The 16,051-nt window shown below is 42.6% G+C and overlaps 1 protein-coding gene across 1 annotated transcript in view; it reads left to right on the top strand.

Moving 5' to 3' along the window:
• Positions 1-15,630, top strand: part of chchd6b (coiled-coil-helix-coiled-coil-helix domain containing 6b) — a 52,682-nt gene extending 37,052 nt beyond the window's left edge. The window contains exons 7-8 of the mRNA XM_079748735.1: positions 4,408-4,543; positions 15,223-15,630. Coding sequence (XP_079604861.1) covers positions 4,408-4,543; positions 15,223-15,246 — 160 coding nt within the window. The 3' untranslated portion in view covers positions 15,247-15,630. The remainder of the gene's footprint in view (positions 1-4,407; positions 4,544-15,222) is intronic.
• The last annotated feature ends 421 nt before the right edge of the window (positions 15,631-16,051 follow it).

Raw genomic sequence — 16,051 nt, 5'->3', positions numbered from 1 at the left:
CTTATAAAGCCAGGTGTTGGCTATTCTTGGTCTTTATACACAAGTATACACAAACTGACACCTTCTAATTCGCATTTCTGATTCTTGATTTCAGTGAGCTACCATTTTTTACTTTGTCACATGTACCTGCGTCTATGAGTTAGATTCTACTTTATAACATGAACAGAACACAATTTTTTAAGAAAAACATGTTGTTGTTTTTTGGTGGGGTAAGATGGTCGTACACTGGGGGACTTTGGGACTAATTTACGACGGGGTGGTTTTGCCTGATTACATATTAATTACTTTAATCTAAAGCGTTGTTGGTTTTTTATCCACTTGAACCACCTCAAATGAAATTATGCTTCCACTTGAGCATCGAGTTTTTGCATTGTGATGAAACCATCAGACGATAGGTAATATGTGGTTGTTGTTAATGTTGAATTTGTAGCACATTGATCTGGAACTGTTAAAAGGCAGCGATGTCCTGTTATTGAAAAACAATGCGCACCCTTGAAACCTAATTGAACAATCCGGATCAAGTATTTAACGATGCTGCGGTACGATAACATAATCAACTGATGCTATCAGTGAGTAAGTCACGGAAAACAGGTGCACCTGAAGCCCTAGCATACGCAATGGTCAGTGAAAGCCTCCTGTAATACACTGGAAAATCTGTCACCGACCAACGCTTTTTAAGGTGGCATCTTAAGCATAAAGAAACCCCCTTACCGAAATTGAAATTGTTGACGATAAAGAGTGCAGGCAGTGGCTGGCGATAGCGGCGCAATGCTCCACGGAGCATGTCTCCCCTTGGCTTCCCCGTCGATCGAGTCGGCCGGAGCCCCGAGTTCTTTTGATTGAAAAGTTATCGCCGTTAAGATGTCACACACAAACACACATGCGCACAAGCCCTTATCTTGTTCCCCGCATGTCACCTATTTTAATGAAACACTCCCCTTATCCCCTCCCCATCTCGTGCTCTGTAGATTCTCGCAGAGGGAGTTCAGTGGGGATCCATCAGCTAGGCTAACAGAGTGTGAATTGTTCTCATACACTTTCTATCTCCTCACCACTCAAGCTGTCACTGTATGAAGGTACGGATAAGGCGGCTGTCTCTTTTCAATCTGCCGCTTGTGCTTGTTTTTGATTGCTATTCCCATTTCAGACAAGGCTGGAGACTTTGGAACCTGTTTTCCCCCTGGTGTAGTCATTAAACTTGGGGGAATTCTTCTTGTTGTATTGATATATGTTATATTGTTCCAGCAGGCTTGGATCAGAGTCACTCCGGCGGGAAGTGAGAGTGAGAGGAATAGTCACGACTTCTTCCCGGTGAATTTCTGTTCTCCAGAAAGCCTCACATTGGCCTCGCGGACATGGAGTTCATATCTTTTTTTTTCGTGCACTTTTTACTCAATAGCGCAAGTCCACCAGCTATAATGTCATGAAAGCTATCCTTGTGGCAGCATCATGAAAGCTTTATAAAGCCTAACAATACAAGAGACATGCTCTGTCATTTCCTTTGATCTCACCCCATCCATGACATCTTTGATCCTCTCCTCTCACTCAGTGCAATATTAAAAAACCTGAAGCTCACTGCTGGTTTTGAGGAACCCAAATCCTTGTCATCATACGTTAATAACCTTTCACCCTCCCTCCCTCCCTACACACACACACACACACACACACACACACACACACACAGAGAGAGCCTCTAACAAAGAGAGAAAATAATGAAATGTTACGCCCTTGTGATATCTGCCTTTTCTTCTTATTGCCTTATTCCCAAATGCCAGTCTTTGCACTGGTGCAGAACACGGGCTTTCTTCATGAAAACCACACACTGCCAAAGAGAGACAAAAAAATAATGAGAAAGTTTAATGATTGAGCCTAATCTTCCTCCCTGGACACAGCATTTATACATGCAGAGCGTCACAGGCACAAGCAATCCCAGCGTTGTTTTGGTGCTGTTTTTTTTCCCTTCCAAAGTTAGCTATCACACCAGCTAGTGCGGCTAATGTTTTTCTAATAAGAGCTCACCTTTAATTTCATTCAAACGAGGCAGTTGGCACAGATTAGCGGAGGCAATTTTCTGCTTCAGATTCCATTATTAAAACACAACTGCTATCAGAAAGTTCCTCTTGCTGAATAGAGAAAGGCTAAGGATTTGGATTTATTGGTTGTTTTTTTAAAAGCTAGAGCTTGGATTTGCACCTCAGGGCTATTGTCTGCTGTTGTCTTACCACTGCAACAGAGTGAATCACAATGGTGGGCAAATGTTGGCATGCAAATTCTGACATCTCACGGTGCATTTAGTTCTCCTCAAATACAATAAAACCCTTTACATATTTAACGCTTTAATTGGACACCAGCTTCATTCCCATTGCACACTTGGCCTCAGATCCTTGCCCTTACACATGCTAGCCATTCCTTCAGAAACCTCTAAGTCAACTTCAATCTGCTCTTGACTGTAAAATAATTGGGCTTTTAAGTCAATCTATTTGCTAAGTGTTTCGTTTGCCTATGGCTCAATTGCTTTAAAGCAATGCTTTTGACTGGCCAACACATACTGTTACCGAATTGACTGTAAAACCAGACATATGAGATGAAATGCATACATATTCAGCCTGCACTGAGTGCAACCAGCATCTTGGCAATTTGCACTGTGTTGCCACTGGTTACTAGTGGTCCATGCAAGTAAGGAGGGCTATTTGTCATCATTCCATACATTTCAGTTGCTCCCAACCATCCGCGCTCTCTCTCTGGTTCACCCCGTCTCTCTCCTCTCCTCAGTGAACTAGGTAAACAAGCATGTCTGTCTGTTTGTGTGCAGTCAGGGGCTCCTGAGCTCATTCATATAGGGAGAATGCACTGCTCTGTAATTGCTGTGAATAGTGCATGGGTGTGTGTGTGTGTGTGTGTGTGTGTGTGTGTGTGTGTGTGTGTGTGTGTGCATGTGGTGATGTCAAAAGGTCAGTTTCCCAGAATAGCAAGGCATGCCCTGTCATGTCAAATGAAGCAATGTGTCTCCATCAAATGAAACATTTATTCTTGCTCGCTCACTCTCGCTCCCTAGCTCTCTATAGCTCTCTCTCTCTCTAGCTCTCTTTAGCGCTCTCTCTCTAGCTCTCTCTCTCTGTAGCTCTCTATTATTCTATCTCTTTATCGCCTTGCTCTATGTCTCTAGTGTCTCTAGCACATCTTCCCTCTTCCTCATTCTCGTTGACAGAAGGAATACTATGAACAAGCTGGCAAGGCTTTTTAGAACTTAATTGTATTAAAAACACTCATTCTACAATTCGGTAATGCACATATTGCAGTACAAACAGCCTGAGATATTGCTTTTGCAGGACATAATGAAATTCATTCATTATTCATTAATCCAATCAGACTAGTGAATTGTACTTAATGAGAATTATTTATTTTTGAATATGAGTGTTTTTTTTCTTTTTTGCTTTGGTGTGTGTATGTGTTTTCTACATTTTGTGTATGTTTGTTTGGACTGGTAGGGTGTGTGTGTGTGTGTGTGTGTGTTTGTGTGTGTTGGTGTGTGTCTATTCCTATCCTCACCACTAGTGGTTTCTGTCACAACACTAGGTAAATTACTGCAACCAACAGAGCACTCAAGGATTACCCTCATGTAGGATTAGCATTTACTTCCTGTGCGTGTCCGTTTGTGTGTGTGTGTGTGTGTGTGTGGAGAGGAGATAAAAAAGAATGAAAGAGTTCAAGGGGGATTTCTGAGCTGCATTGTCAATGCATAATTCATCTTGCTCCTGTACCTTGAATCTTCCCTTAATTTAGAACTATTCAAACAAAGCGTATGAGCCAAACAGACCTCTTCTATAAGCTCTTCAAATGATTTATGAATCGGAAGACGTTGCAGATAAGGTTTGCCACTACTGTTGCTGTCATTTGAGCTGAGCCTGACTTCAGGGAGGATATGGAAGGAGTGACACTTTGACTTTGACTGGCAGGAAGAAGGCAGCACAACACCTGGGGTTAATATCGAAGAATGGAATCAAATTGTATATTTATATGTGATATTTTGTATTCACCTGGGTCTGTATGAGCGGGAGAAGATTATTCTTGTTCCAGCAGTTCTAGAAGTTATACTGTGTTAAAGATCAATCAAAAGAAAAGGTATCTATAGAAACAAGCACAATATATTATATGATCTATTTATATGACACATGATTCATCCATTCATGCATTCCCATGCATGAGGTATATAATAAGTGTACCATCTGTAAATAAAAGTCCATGTGGTTTACGTTATTTCAGACAGCTATCCTGTGGGAGGCTTTGTTTCAGCTTGTTTCATCCGTTCTCACTGGCCTCAATGTCTGTACATCTCTGTCCGCTTTAAAATGGTTGGCGATTGTGATGATGCACTGACCCTCTCCTCTACCATCCGTGTCCATCCAGGCCCCGCCACACAACCGCTATTTGCACTGAGCTCCAGGGACAGGTGTTCAAGTGCTACAGAGACAACCCACAGCAGACGCTGGCCTGCTCCAGCCTGGCCAGGCAGTATATGAACTGCATCCAGCAAGCCAAGCAGGTAGGCACCGCGGCTGTACCCACCAAGAGAGACAGATCAAGTGTTGGTCAGGTGTGTGTGTGTGTGTGTGTGTGTGTGTGTGTGAAACTAATTGTGTGTGTGTTGTTTAAGTATACAATTATATACAGGCGATATCCTGTGGGGATATCACTTCCGTAAAAAAGACATTCCTCCTCATCTTTAAAATCGTCCTTAACATACATAGATAACAACATAACAAAAGATTGCCTGATTCCCATGAATTCTGAAATGAGGTTAATCCAACCTGAGGTGATAAAAGACGGATATATCCCCCTGATGATCAACAGAATGATGCAAGACAATGATAGACTCACTAAAAATCCTTTCTCTCAGTTACTTTTGCTAAAGGTGAATCTACAATCAACATGATTTCTCGGACTGAATTCTATAACATGACTTCTGTCGGTTTGGATTAGCTATTGGCACAGTGTGAATTATATTTTGTTTTGGTAGTTTCCCAAATGGTATGCACACGGAGAAAATACCAGATGTCGGAACTTCAAAAAACATACTGAATAAATGAACCAAAATAAGTAAATCTTGGCAAACAAGCTTAATAGAGTATTGAACTTGTTTACCAAGATTGACTTCTATTAATAATAGTTAATCATTAAACACATTGAACTAACTATCTACAGACAGGCAATGGCACTGTGACTCTTTAATAAGGAAACGACAAGACTTTTCCATGATAAATGGACTAATTTTTCATCAGCCACTCTGTAATAGAGCGTTGTGATTTTACGCTATTAGTTTCACAGAAAGTTGCAAGACCTTGCGGTTATCTACAAAGTGCTTATTTTACCCCATTTATTCATCAAAGAATATAATGAGCGTTGCAATTTTATGCATTTATTATTGTGACAAAATATGGTGGTGCTGCTCCACGAAAAGATAAAGGCACCAAGCAACACTTTTAGCAGAATTTAGCAGTTTAAACGCCGATGAAAGCATAAAGTCAAACTATAAAAGCTGGTTCTAAAGCTGGTTCCGAAGATCTGTTTCCCAGCCAAAATTTAGCCCAAAGACCTATTTTTTTACCTTTGTATGGGCGTCAATACTATCTTCTACAACTGCAAGCATGAGTTGTATACGTTCGAGTGTGTTTGTTTATGAACGAACAGAGGAGAGTAACGCAATGGTGTTTTCTCTTTTTTTCTCCCTGTACACAACACTTGTTTAATTCCGATTCAATCAGGCATATCCTTGAGGGACTGGAACAAAATGAGATTCAAAGGCAGAAACAAAGCGGAGCAGAAAGAAGCCATTGTAAGGCAGACAGTGAGCGAGTAACAGAGCCAATTTCTGAATAAGAAAAATGCAGTGTTTTGCAATATATCACCACCCCACACAAACCTCTTCCGGCGCCAGGACTGAGGCAGAAGAAACTGGTTAAAACCGTGTATTTGCGTGCCTGCCACAAATCACTTGGACCTACCACCCTCTTCCTTCCTGACATTATAGTGCAGGTATTTTTTCTTCCACAGCAATGAGGGCTTTTTTTACTTTCCAAATTGTTGAGACGTGAGGATTTGAGGGATCCCGATGATTGAGCTTTGTAGAGTTTATACTCAAAAATGTGAAGAGCTTTTTTATGGTTTGAGTACATGCAGACATTTTGGCTCAAGGAAAAAGTTAAACTGATAAAATAAGTCTTGTATGAAGATAGCAAAGCAATATATATATATATTTTTTTAGGGATATTTCGTGCTTAAAGGTAACCCAAAACACTTTTATCGCTGACATCTTTTCCATCTAACCTTTCTTTATTGACTTAATCTGACCAAGATTAAATCTTAAGGTTCACTTCAACACTGACGGACCCTTCCTGCTCAACTGAAGCCTGTTAGATTTGGAGTTGACCTTTAAGACTTCTGAGGAGTGCTTTATCCCAAGCTGAAACCTAAAGCCATACTGGTATTTGGAGGTGTTAGATTTCAAGGTAGAAATCAAGAGGACACTTTACTCTGTCAATTTAAATTACCTCCCTCCTCAGATACTTGGCTAACTTAGTTGTTTAATACATGCTCCGTCATTGATATCGCTTTCAATGTTTTCAAGGCTTTTTAGTGATGTAGGTCACACTTTCATCCAAAGCAATTTACAGCAAGGGAATTAAGGAGCATGTTGCTCAATGAGGTCTATTGGTAGGCTGCAGTTATTGGAGATTGAACCTGGAACCTTTCAGCAAGGCTTTAGCAACTGCACTTTCATATTTGAACGGACCTAGTCTCCTCTGCTTTCTGTCCATCGCCATCTATTGTCGTCTATAAACCCATTTTCCTCTGGCTTTTGCTAGGCTGTGATACAAACAATACAAGATACCTTGTATTGTTGCAAGGTTATTTTATTTCATTGAAACTTTATTAAATCATATTAAGTCAGGCAGCGCTTTTGTGTTGTCTCTTAATAGAACCATAGTTTCAGAACGGAAAAACAAATTGGCTTTCTGAGAACTCTATTATCAAAGTGTTTTGCTGCTGAAGTTTGTTGCTTCAATATCAGACGGATGGAGTTTACCAGGTTCGTGTTTAGAGCAGCAGAAAGATAGCATGATACCAGTCAGAAAAAAACAGTCAGACAAGCAAACAATTTTGTTCAGAATTTGAACATCAATCAATTGAGAGAAATGTAGCCTTCTGAAGGATTGACATGAAAGTATGTTTTTTTGTAAACTTAAACATTGAATGATTTAGTACGAACAATTGGCTCACACAATATCATCAGAATTAATTAATCAATCCATGCTGTCTTTTGTTAAAGGGTTGTTGGATGACATACACTTTATGCAGTCACTAATGTAAAGTACACTGAGGCTATTAAAGTGGGTGAGCATTGGAGGACATGGCCCAGGGCTTCTTTCACCAGTCAACTTTGATGAGAAGAGATGTGTCGGCACTCCGAGGACCTCTCTGGACACAGCGGTAGCCTGCCTGTCAAAAAATGATCTGAGAGAGGCAACAGCTTGATATAGTGTGAGTGTTGGATACTTTATAATCTGTTTTTGAATTGTAATTGGGTTAAGCGCCATCAATATCTGCCTGCAGCAGCCCTACTTATTTTAGCAATGGATAATTCGTTATTTATCAGAGCATTCAGTTAATCTTTACATTTGAAACATTCATTATTGTAATACTGATGGCTCAAACAAAGGATTCATTCATTTTTGATTGGTGATTTCGGCAAATACCTTGTTGACAATATACATTGTCCTCGTTAACATTAGAAAGAAGGCAAAATCTATTTCCACTGAGAGGTATTTGCTTTTCTCCTGAAGCTAGGCTTTTAGTACTGTGAGATGAGAAAATAATTTAAACATCATACATGCCAAGATCCAGAAAAAACTGTATTTTGATATAAAAGAACAGTTTTTGTTTGAAATATCCATTATTAAAGAAAGAATGCCTGTTTATCCCTCAAATATTATCTTGGCAAGAGTGGACACCTTTTTTCACCCTTATCTCAGGCTTATTTCCTTCTTGACATGAGCTTGTAGGAGATTTCAGTCTTACTACCATATCCTACTGCCGGTTCATTGTTGGCTCTTTTAGATTTTGAGGTATGATTAGTAGCAATATCCAGTGCCATTCTATGTAATTCTAACTAAATCTTCTACAAATAGAATAAAGCGGTTGGAAATGGCTGCATCCCAATGTGATGTTTTTAGTCGGGTGCTCTTGTTGGCTGTGTGTCTTTCTGTTGGCCTGCAGCTGTCAATCAATCTACCAATGAAACCAGCAGTCTGCCAGCTCTCTGTTCCCCTGCCAGTGTTTCACTGCAGTCTATCTCTCACAATCGCTCTCTCACACACACTCTATCTCTCTCTCTATCTCTCTCTGTTTCTGTCTCTGTCTGTGTGTATCTCGCTCTCGCTCCCTCTCTCTGAGTCAGTCTCTCTCTCTCAGAGTCAGTCTCTCTCTCTCTCTCTCTCTCTCTCTCTCTCTCTCTCTCTCTCTCTCTCTCAGTAAGTCAGTCAGTCTCTCTTTCTCACTCTCTCACTCTCACAGAAAGAGAGAGTCTCTCTTTAGGGTTTACAAACTCATCATATCTACAGCAATACAGTTCATTCTCTCATCACTCATAATTCCTCTAATGTTAAGTTGAACATCGAAAGTCAGCTTGGTGGACACACGCCCCTGTGCATGCACCCACACACACAAACACAAATGTCCTTTTTTAATATTTATTTCTATATTCCCTCTTTCACCTGCAGAGGACAGGACCTAGTAGAAGCACCCAGTCCTGCTGTCCCTCCCGCCATTCTGCTAGGATCATTAATAGGCATATACGACTTTCTGTGTGTGTGTGTGTGTGTGTGTGTGTGTGTGTGTGTGTGTGTGTGTGTGTGTGTGTGTCCATGTGACTGTATGTGTCTGTGCACTGGTTTGGGTGTGGGAAAGACAGTTGTTGGGAAGATGGGCTACATCTTTTGTCCTGAATAATTGTCCTATGTCTGTCTAAAGAAACCTCTGTAATTGAACTGACAGACAGTTAGTCCTAGTAGTAGTGCTTTAGTCAATGCCCGTCGTATTCCTATTCCTAATATAGTCTATGTGTATACCCTATCCTATTGGCATCCTTCTTTGGTGGAAATCAAAATCGTGGCCATCCTTTGAGTCACATTGAGAAAGAAACGCCTGTAAAAACACAACTTCAGTGGCAGACATCGCCTGCCCTCCTTCAGCGCCTACAGTGGCAGAACATAAGTATGCTAACACTAGCACCCTGCCATTTAAATCCCCATCTGTGGGGGGCTAACAGCGCTGGAGCTACACGCACCACTCTACTTGGACACTTAATACACTTGAACCTCCTACTCGCTCCCTGTCTCTATTGCTGTCGCTCATGTTCTCTCTCTCTCTCTCTGTCTCTCTCTCTCTCTCTCTCTCTCTTTCTCTCTCTTTCTCTCTCTCTCTCTCTAACTGTCTCGCTTTGTCTCTAATAACTCTCTCAGTAGGTTGTTCTCTCTCTCCTCTCTCACTCTTCTAAATGCAGTGTTAAAGAGAGTTTGCAAAAAAAAAACACTGTACTGTAATGTGTGTAGGAAGGTGTGTGTGAATGTGTTGTTTTATTCATTGCTGGATTTATTTTATTATTACATTCTATTGTTATGTTGCCCAGAATCACACGATAAAAAAATGAAAACAAATAGTTAAAAAGTATATGATACAGGATACATATATATGTATGTATGTATGTATATACATATATGTCTTTATGTTTTTATATATATATATATAAAAGGTAAATAAAAAGAAACTCTGAAATATAAATTCATTATTAAAAAATGATTCACAATGATTAAAATAATATATCAATAATTGATAAATAGCCTTTTCATTATGTTAAATAATTTGAAGTAATTCTATTATAGTTAATTTTAACCTCATTAAATAGCAAATACAATTAATAAAGAGCATGGTTCTCTATTTGTATTTAGACTTGAAATTAATTATATTAGCATCTTTATTAAGATTCAGATTTGTAAACAACATTGCGTTTTATGCAAACCTTTTACTGGCTCAATCAACAATAGAGGCTGGCAAAAAGAACACCGTTGCGGTCCAAATCCAGAACAAATCGGTTATTTATAAACTCGAAAAGTCCCATCTCAAAGGGCTAACCATAACACATTCTCAACCTTTGGTTTGTGTTGCCTGTGTTGCCTGCCACAGCCAGAGAGGCTGTAAGCGGGGATAGCAAGCACAGTCCAGTGGGAGCAGGGAAACATTCTGTGGAAGTCAGGAGAGAGTTGTTGTTTAGTAAGCTGCAGGCTAGGGAAGTGGGAAGTAGCGCAACAGATTTGGAAGAAGCCTAAAAGAAGGCGCGGGCATGCTCCAGAATTTAGCAGTATGTTTGCTTTGAAGAGCTCACTCCGGCCCCCAGAGAGGGATGGACAGTTTATCTGCCAAAGTCATGCAGTTTGGGTGCTCAACGATAGTCCACTCTGGCAGGCTTACGCAGACCCTGAGGTCAATAAGATTACCTGTCTAGCCCCGAAGTTAAGCACTCCTCCTCCACTGAAATGTCCTCACTTCTCATTTGGACTTTGTGTTGACATTGATGGCCGAAGCGTCCATATTCTGGCAGAATTGTTCCAGTGACTCATGGCCAATGTGGGTCAGATCGCCGATTAAGTTTTCTGAAATGATGCATTTTTTCAGCTATAGTGTGTGCCATTATATAACATGCTAATCCGGAAATCGAGTAAGATGATAAGACTGCACCGAAGCATGATGCAGTCAGTAGTCCTTCTCGTTTCTGAGAATGATGAATATCGGTGTATGTGTTTCTGGAAACATCTACAACAACAGCTGTTCCAACCAAATCTTCATCACAGCTCTTCGTCCTGCCATCTGCTCCTTGTTTCGTCTTTGGTGTGTCTCTGCACTGGGCTGCTTAAGGTGAGTGTAGGCGAATAGGCTCATTGTGGCGTCCACTTGGACAACCTTGGTTGGGTTGCTGTTGCAATGTTTGCTAGTACAGCCAGGATGCTGAATAATAACCACTATGAGTCTTGGGCCTCGTGATTTAATGCAAATACGCAAATGTATTTAAATCTATACTCCCTCACACATATTTCCCCTCTCGCTCGGCGTGTGTTTCTCCCCAGCCCTTTGTGAATGGTCTCCAGGACATCCATCATTCCCAACACAACCAATTCTCTGAAGATGCACCGTGCCACGGAGAGATTACAGCTCTTCTCATATGCACCCTGTCTCCTCGTTTGTCCTTGTCCTGGCAGACACTCTACCTCTCTCTACCTCTCTCTACCTCTCCCTCTCCTCCCTCTCGCCTCGCTCTCTTTTCTATCTCTTTCTAGCTCTATCTCTACCTCTCAGCCCCTCTCTTTCTCTGAATCTGCCTATCTCTGTCCACCTCTCCCTTTTTTACCTTTGCTCTTCTCTCTGTCTCTCCTTCTACATCTCTTTCTATCTCTCTGTACACCTCTCTATAGATCTTTTTCTGTACCTGTACCTCCCTCCCCCTTTACCACTCTCTAGATATCCCTCCCTCTCTCATCTCTCCCAGCTCAAATGTTATTGATATACTCCACATCGCTCAACATACCTGTCCTAACACTGGATCAGCCTAAAAAGTCCAACAACTCCCTTTACAAATGTATTGGCCTATATATTGTAGTGGGCAGACTTTGACAATACATGACAGCTGATTCCTATGCAGTCTTGTCACCAAATTGGTTCTCATCAAGTCACGTCATCCAGTTAATATGTGATTAATGACTCTCCATCTCCCCTTTAATAAGTGGAGGGTGATTTACTGACTGACTCAATGATAACAGGAGACTGTGACTCATTCATTAACTGACTGACTGTCCGACTCATTCATTAACTGACTGACTGAATTAACCCATGTATTTACTGACTGACTGTCTTGACTCATTCAGTCATAGTCTGACGCATGTATTGACTGACTGGCTGATTAACTGTCTTACTTATTCATTAACTGACTGAGTGACTGACAAATTTACAGACTGACTGATTCACTCATTCATTGACTGACTGACTGATTAGTCAACCATCTCACCAAGTGAATTCTTTATGTAAAGACTAATTGGCATGCCTTTCTTACCAACTGGATGTGAATGGTTAAGTGTTTATCAGGCAGGCCAGCCAGCCAACACTGACTTGGTGAGCTTGTTTTTCTCCCTTAGTGAGCGTGAGTGACAAATTTCCTTGGTTCCTGCTCTATGTGGGCCTCCACTGAGGACGTCAGAAAGAGACGGGTGAGAGAGGGGGAGAGACAAATAGAGAGATAGACAGATGGATAGATAGAAAGAAAGTGCTGTTAGCAGGGCACGGAAAAGACAGTTATTGATTTTCTACCCTTCTATTATTTTTGTTTTCCGGATAGGAGATTCAAGCGAGTCACTCAACTGTGTGCGTGTGTGTGTGTGTGTGTGTGCGTGCGTGCGTGCGTGTGTGTGTGTGCGTGCGTGCGTGCGCGTGTGCGTATATATGTGTCCTTCATGTGGTTTGAAACGTGTGTTTACCATTAGTTAGTTGTCTGTATGGTGGCCATTAGCTGCTGTTTGTTTGTGTTTGTGTATGTGCATGTGTGTGTGTGTGTGTGTTTGTGTGTAGTCAGGCTGTAGCGGTTGTGCTAGGAGGTTGCTGGGGGTCATAGCTGCTAGCTGGCCAACACATGGCAGCCTACATGCTCTGTACACTGCCTGCAAGTAATTGGATTGATCCTGACAGGTGTGTGTGTGTGTGTGTGTGTGTGTGTGTGTGTGTGTGTGTGTGTGTGTGTGTGTGTGTGTGTGTGTGTGTGTGTGTGTGTGTGTGTGTGTGTGTGTGTGTGTGTGTGTGTAAGAGCGTGTGTGATTGCCACGTTTTCAGTTTGGTTGACTTTAAATCAGATTATTCACCTCTAGTTTTGAGTGTGTAGACTGTAGAGTGTACAAGTAGTAATGCTGTTTTCTGCATATTTTCTCATGCACTACAGTTAGGGAAGCTTCAGCCTTGTATAGTCTCGTTCTACTCACTGCCCATGATTACCATCGGAAAGCATCCAGTTTAAATGCACTAAGATTATATGTCACGTTATTTCACTGATTTGATTTTAACATCTAGGCGTTTAAACACACCCAGCTGAGCGAGTTTGGGAGTTTACTTCCATGAAGAACGCCCTGCCTGTCGAGCTGGGCTCCATGTCCCTGCATGGCCCTAGAGCCACACTCTGGTGCGATGTGTTGGTCTTTCAAGGTGCTCTGCATGCAAGTGTTTCTCTCGGTCTTGAAATTAGCTGTGTGTGTGTGTGTGTGTGTGTGTGTGTGTGTGTGCATGCTTGCTTGCGCGTGTGTGTGGCGTTGGTCCAAACGCCAGCCTTAGGCGCCAGGCAGAGCTTAGTGTGGCGTGTAGAAGGTGGTAGGGGTCAGCCCGGGACCCAGGGAGCCCTTCATACACTATGCATGAGGCTCAGCGTCCCCTCGCCAGCGCCTCTACGTGATATTGGCAATGCCAAGCACACCCCGCACCGAGCCTAACCCTTCACTGATGCACACAGGCATCAGAGTCAGACACGGACCGACCTACACACACACACACGCGCACCAACCCGCCACTTCACACACTCACACGCACCTGCACTCACAAACAGACGCACGTACGAACGCATGCACGCACCTACACTCACACACAGACAACCCTGTACCTAAAAACACGTGCACAAACGTACACACCCACGCGCACACACACGCACGACAAAAGCGACAGACGCAATTACCCTTGCCAGGATACGTGCGCGCTCAAAATGCGGGGCTGAATACCTGTGTGTGTGTGTGTGTGCGTGCATATCCAAAGCCACAGCGGGTGTCTTCATGCATGCAGTTGCTCCTCATATCTCCGGACGTGAGTAGAAAGCTAAAGCTAAATCCTCTTGTCACATTTGCCACTCATCTCCGATTCAATGGCACAGGCAGCCGCGCCCTCGGATGCACTTGGCAAGCTAACGGCTAACCTGCCCGCCTGCCAGGGTAGCACTCTGCTGGTTAGCCTACCAAGCAGCCACACGCTAATGCTCTAAGTGTGTGCGTGCGTGTGTGTGTGACTGTGATGTTGCTTCCACCTTTGATCAGCTGGCATTCAGCTTCAGGTTCAAGCTTTGACTAATACCTTTGCAGCTTCAATCCTTACATTTTTATTTGGAGTCAAACTAATGTATCATACTTTTTGTTAGTTGTGTGGTATAAGAAACAAGGTGGCATGGAAACATGGTTGGGTGTGTTGGATAGAGCAAATACAACATGTGTTGACTGGAGTACATACAACACGCTAGAGCACATTCAACAAGTGTTGGCTGGAGAACATACAACATGTGTTGGCTGGAGCAGTGGTTCCAAACCTTTGACTTTAGGTGTGGTACTACATTGTGACCTTTCGCAGACCACCATCGGCAAACTGTAAAAGATAGATGAATAGTCGAACAGTGGCTCAGCAAAGAGTGCCAGCGCTACCTACGACAGGCAGGAGCAGCATGTGGCTCAGGACGTAGAGCGGAGGGGCTGGTAACCAGAAGGTTACTAGTTTGATCCCCAGCTCCTCCTAGCTGTGGTGGTGTCACTGAGCAAGAGGCCTCACTCTAACTGCTCCAGACGAGCTGGCTGTCTCCTCGCATGGTTGGACTCCGCCGTCAGTGTGTGAGTGTGTGCATGAATGGGTGAATGTTAGGCGATATTGTAAAGCGCTTTGAGTGGCCGCTGGTTAGAAAAGCGCAATATAAATGCAGGCCATTATCCATTTACAATGATAACTGCAAGAAGGCCATTGGGAAACAGTGGAAAGAATAGCTTATGCTCCAAGTTTTCATTTAGCAAACACAAATGAACACAGAACCTCAATGAAAATCATCACTATGGAAAAAATTGGATTGACTGCACCCAGTTAGTCTAGTTTTGAAATAATAACAACCAATCATATATAAAGTGAAAAATATGTATGCATATTATTGATTATCTGTGTAATTTATTCATATCATTTTGTATTAGTCTATTTTAAGAAGCAAATCCAACGTAGCACCGGCAGCACCCTTGCGTGCCACAGGTTGAAAAACCCTTGGCTGGAGAACATACAACACATGTTGGCAAGGCCTATATCTTTTCTCCAAAGTTCTCCTCTCTTTCCTTTCACCCTCAGGGCTCGTCGGTCAACCATGGCTGAATCCACCCCCAAGAAATACGCAGGAATACCAGAAGAACAGAAGAAGAAACCATCCTGTCCGTCCATCCGTCGAGCTGCATCTTTTCGTCCATCAGTCCATCCTTTTATTGAACAACTGCTCACATCAGGCCCATTTACCAAACGCCCCCCCCCCCCCCCACACACACACACACACACACACACACACACACACACACACACACACCCTCTCCCCCCCACATACACACACACACACAGACACACAGACACCCCCGCACACACTGGAGTGTATTAGCTTAACGGTAGCGCTAGCCACTCCAGAGGGTCTGGTGTGTTGATTCTCTTGGGTGTTGCGACAGCACACGCCTGCCATCAACCAAATAAATCCCAGTGAGCCGCTGGAGATGAGGCTGCAGTTTGCGTGTGTTCTTTTCTTGTTCTTCCTGTGTGTATGGACGTCTGCGTGTGTCTGTGTAAATGAATGTGTATATGTGTTTTTTGGATTTGGTGTGTCACTGTGCATTAGCAATGTGTGTGTGTGTGTGTCTGTCCCTGTGCATGTTTTTGTGTGTGTCCGTGTGCACGAATAAATGTGTGTCCCCCTGGATATGCAATTTATTTGTTGTTGTGTGCGTACGTGTGCCTGTGTCCCTTTTGTAAATGTAATGTGTGTGGAGTGGATTGTGGTCTGCCTCATGACTGGTCTACCTCATGGTGGTCTATCTCATGACTGGTCTATCTCATGGTGGTCCTCATCATGACTGGTCTATCTCATGACTGGTGTATCTCATGGTGGTCCTCATCATGACTGGTGTATCTCATGGTG

This window comes from Pollachius pollachius, assembly GCF_949987615.1.
Source record: "Pollachius pollachius genome assembly, chromosome: 12".
NCBI lineage: Eukaryota > Metazoa > Chordata > Actinopteri > Gadiformes > Gadidae > Pollachius > Pollachius pollachius.
The sequence above is the reverse complement of the archived record's forward strand: the minus strand, read 5'-3'. Positions and strand labels throughout refer to the sequence as shown.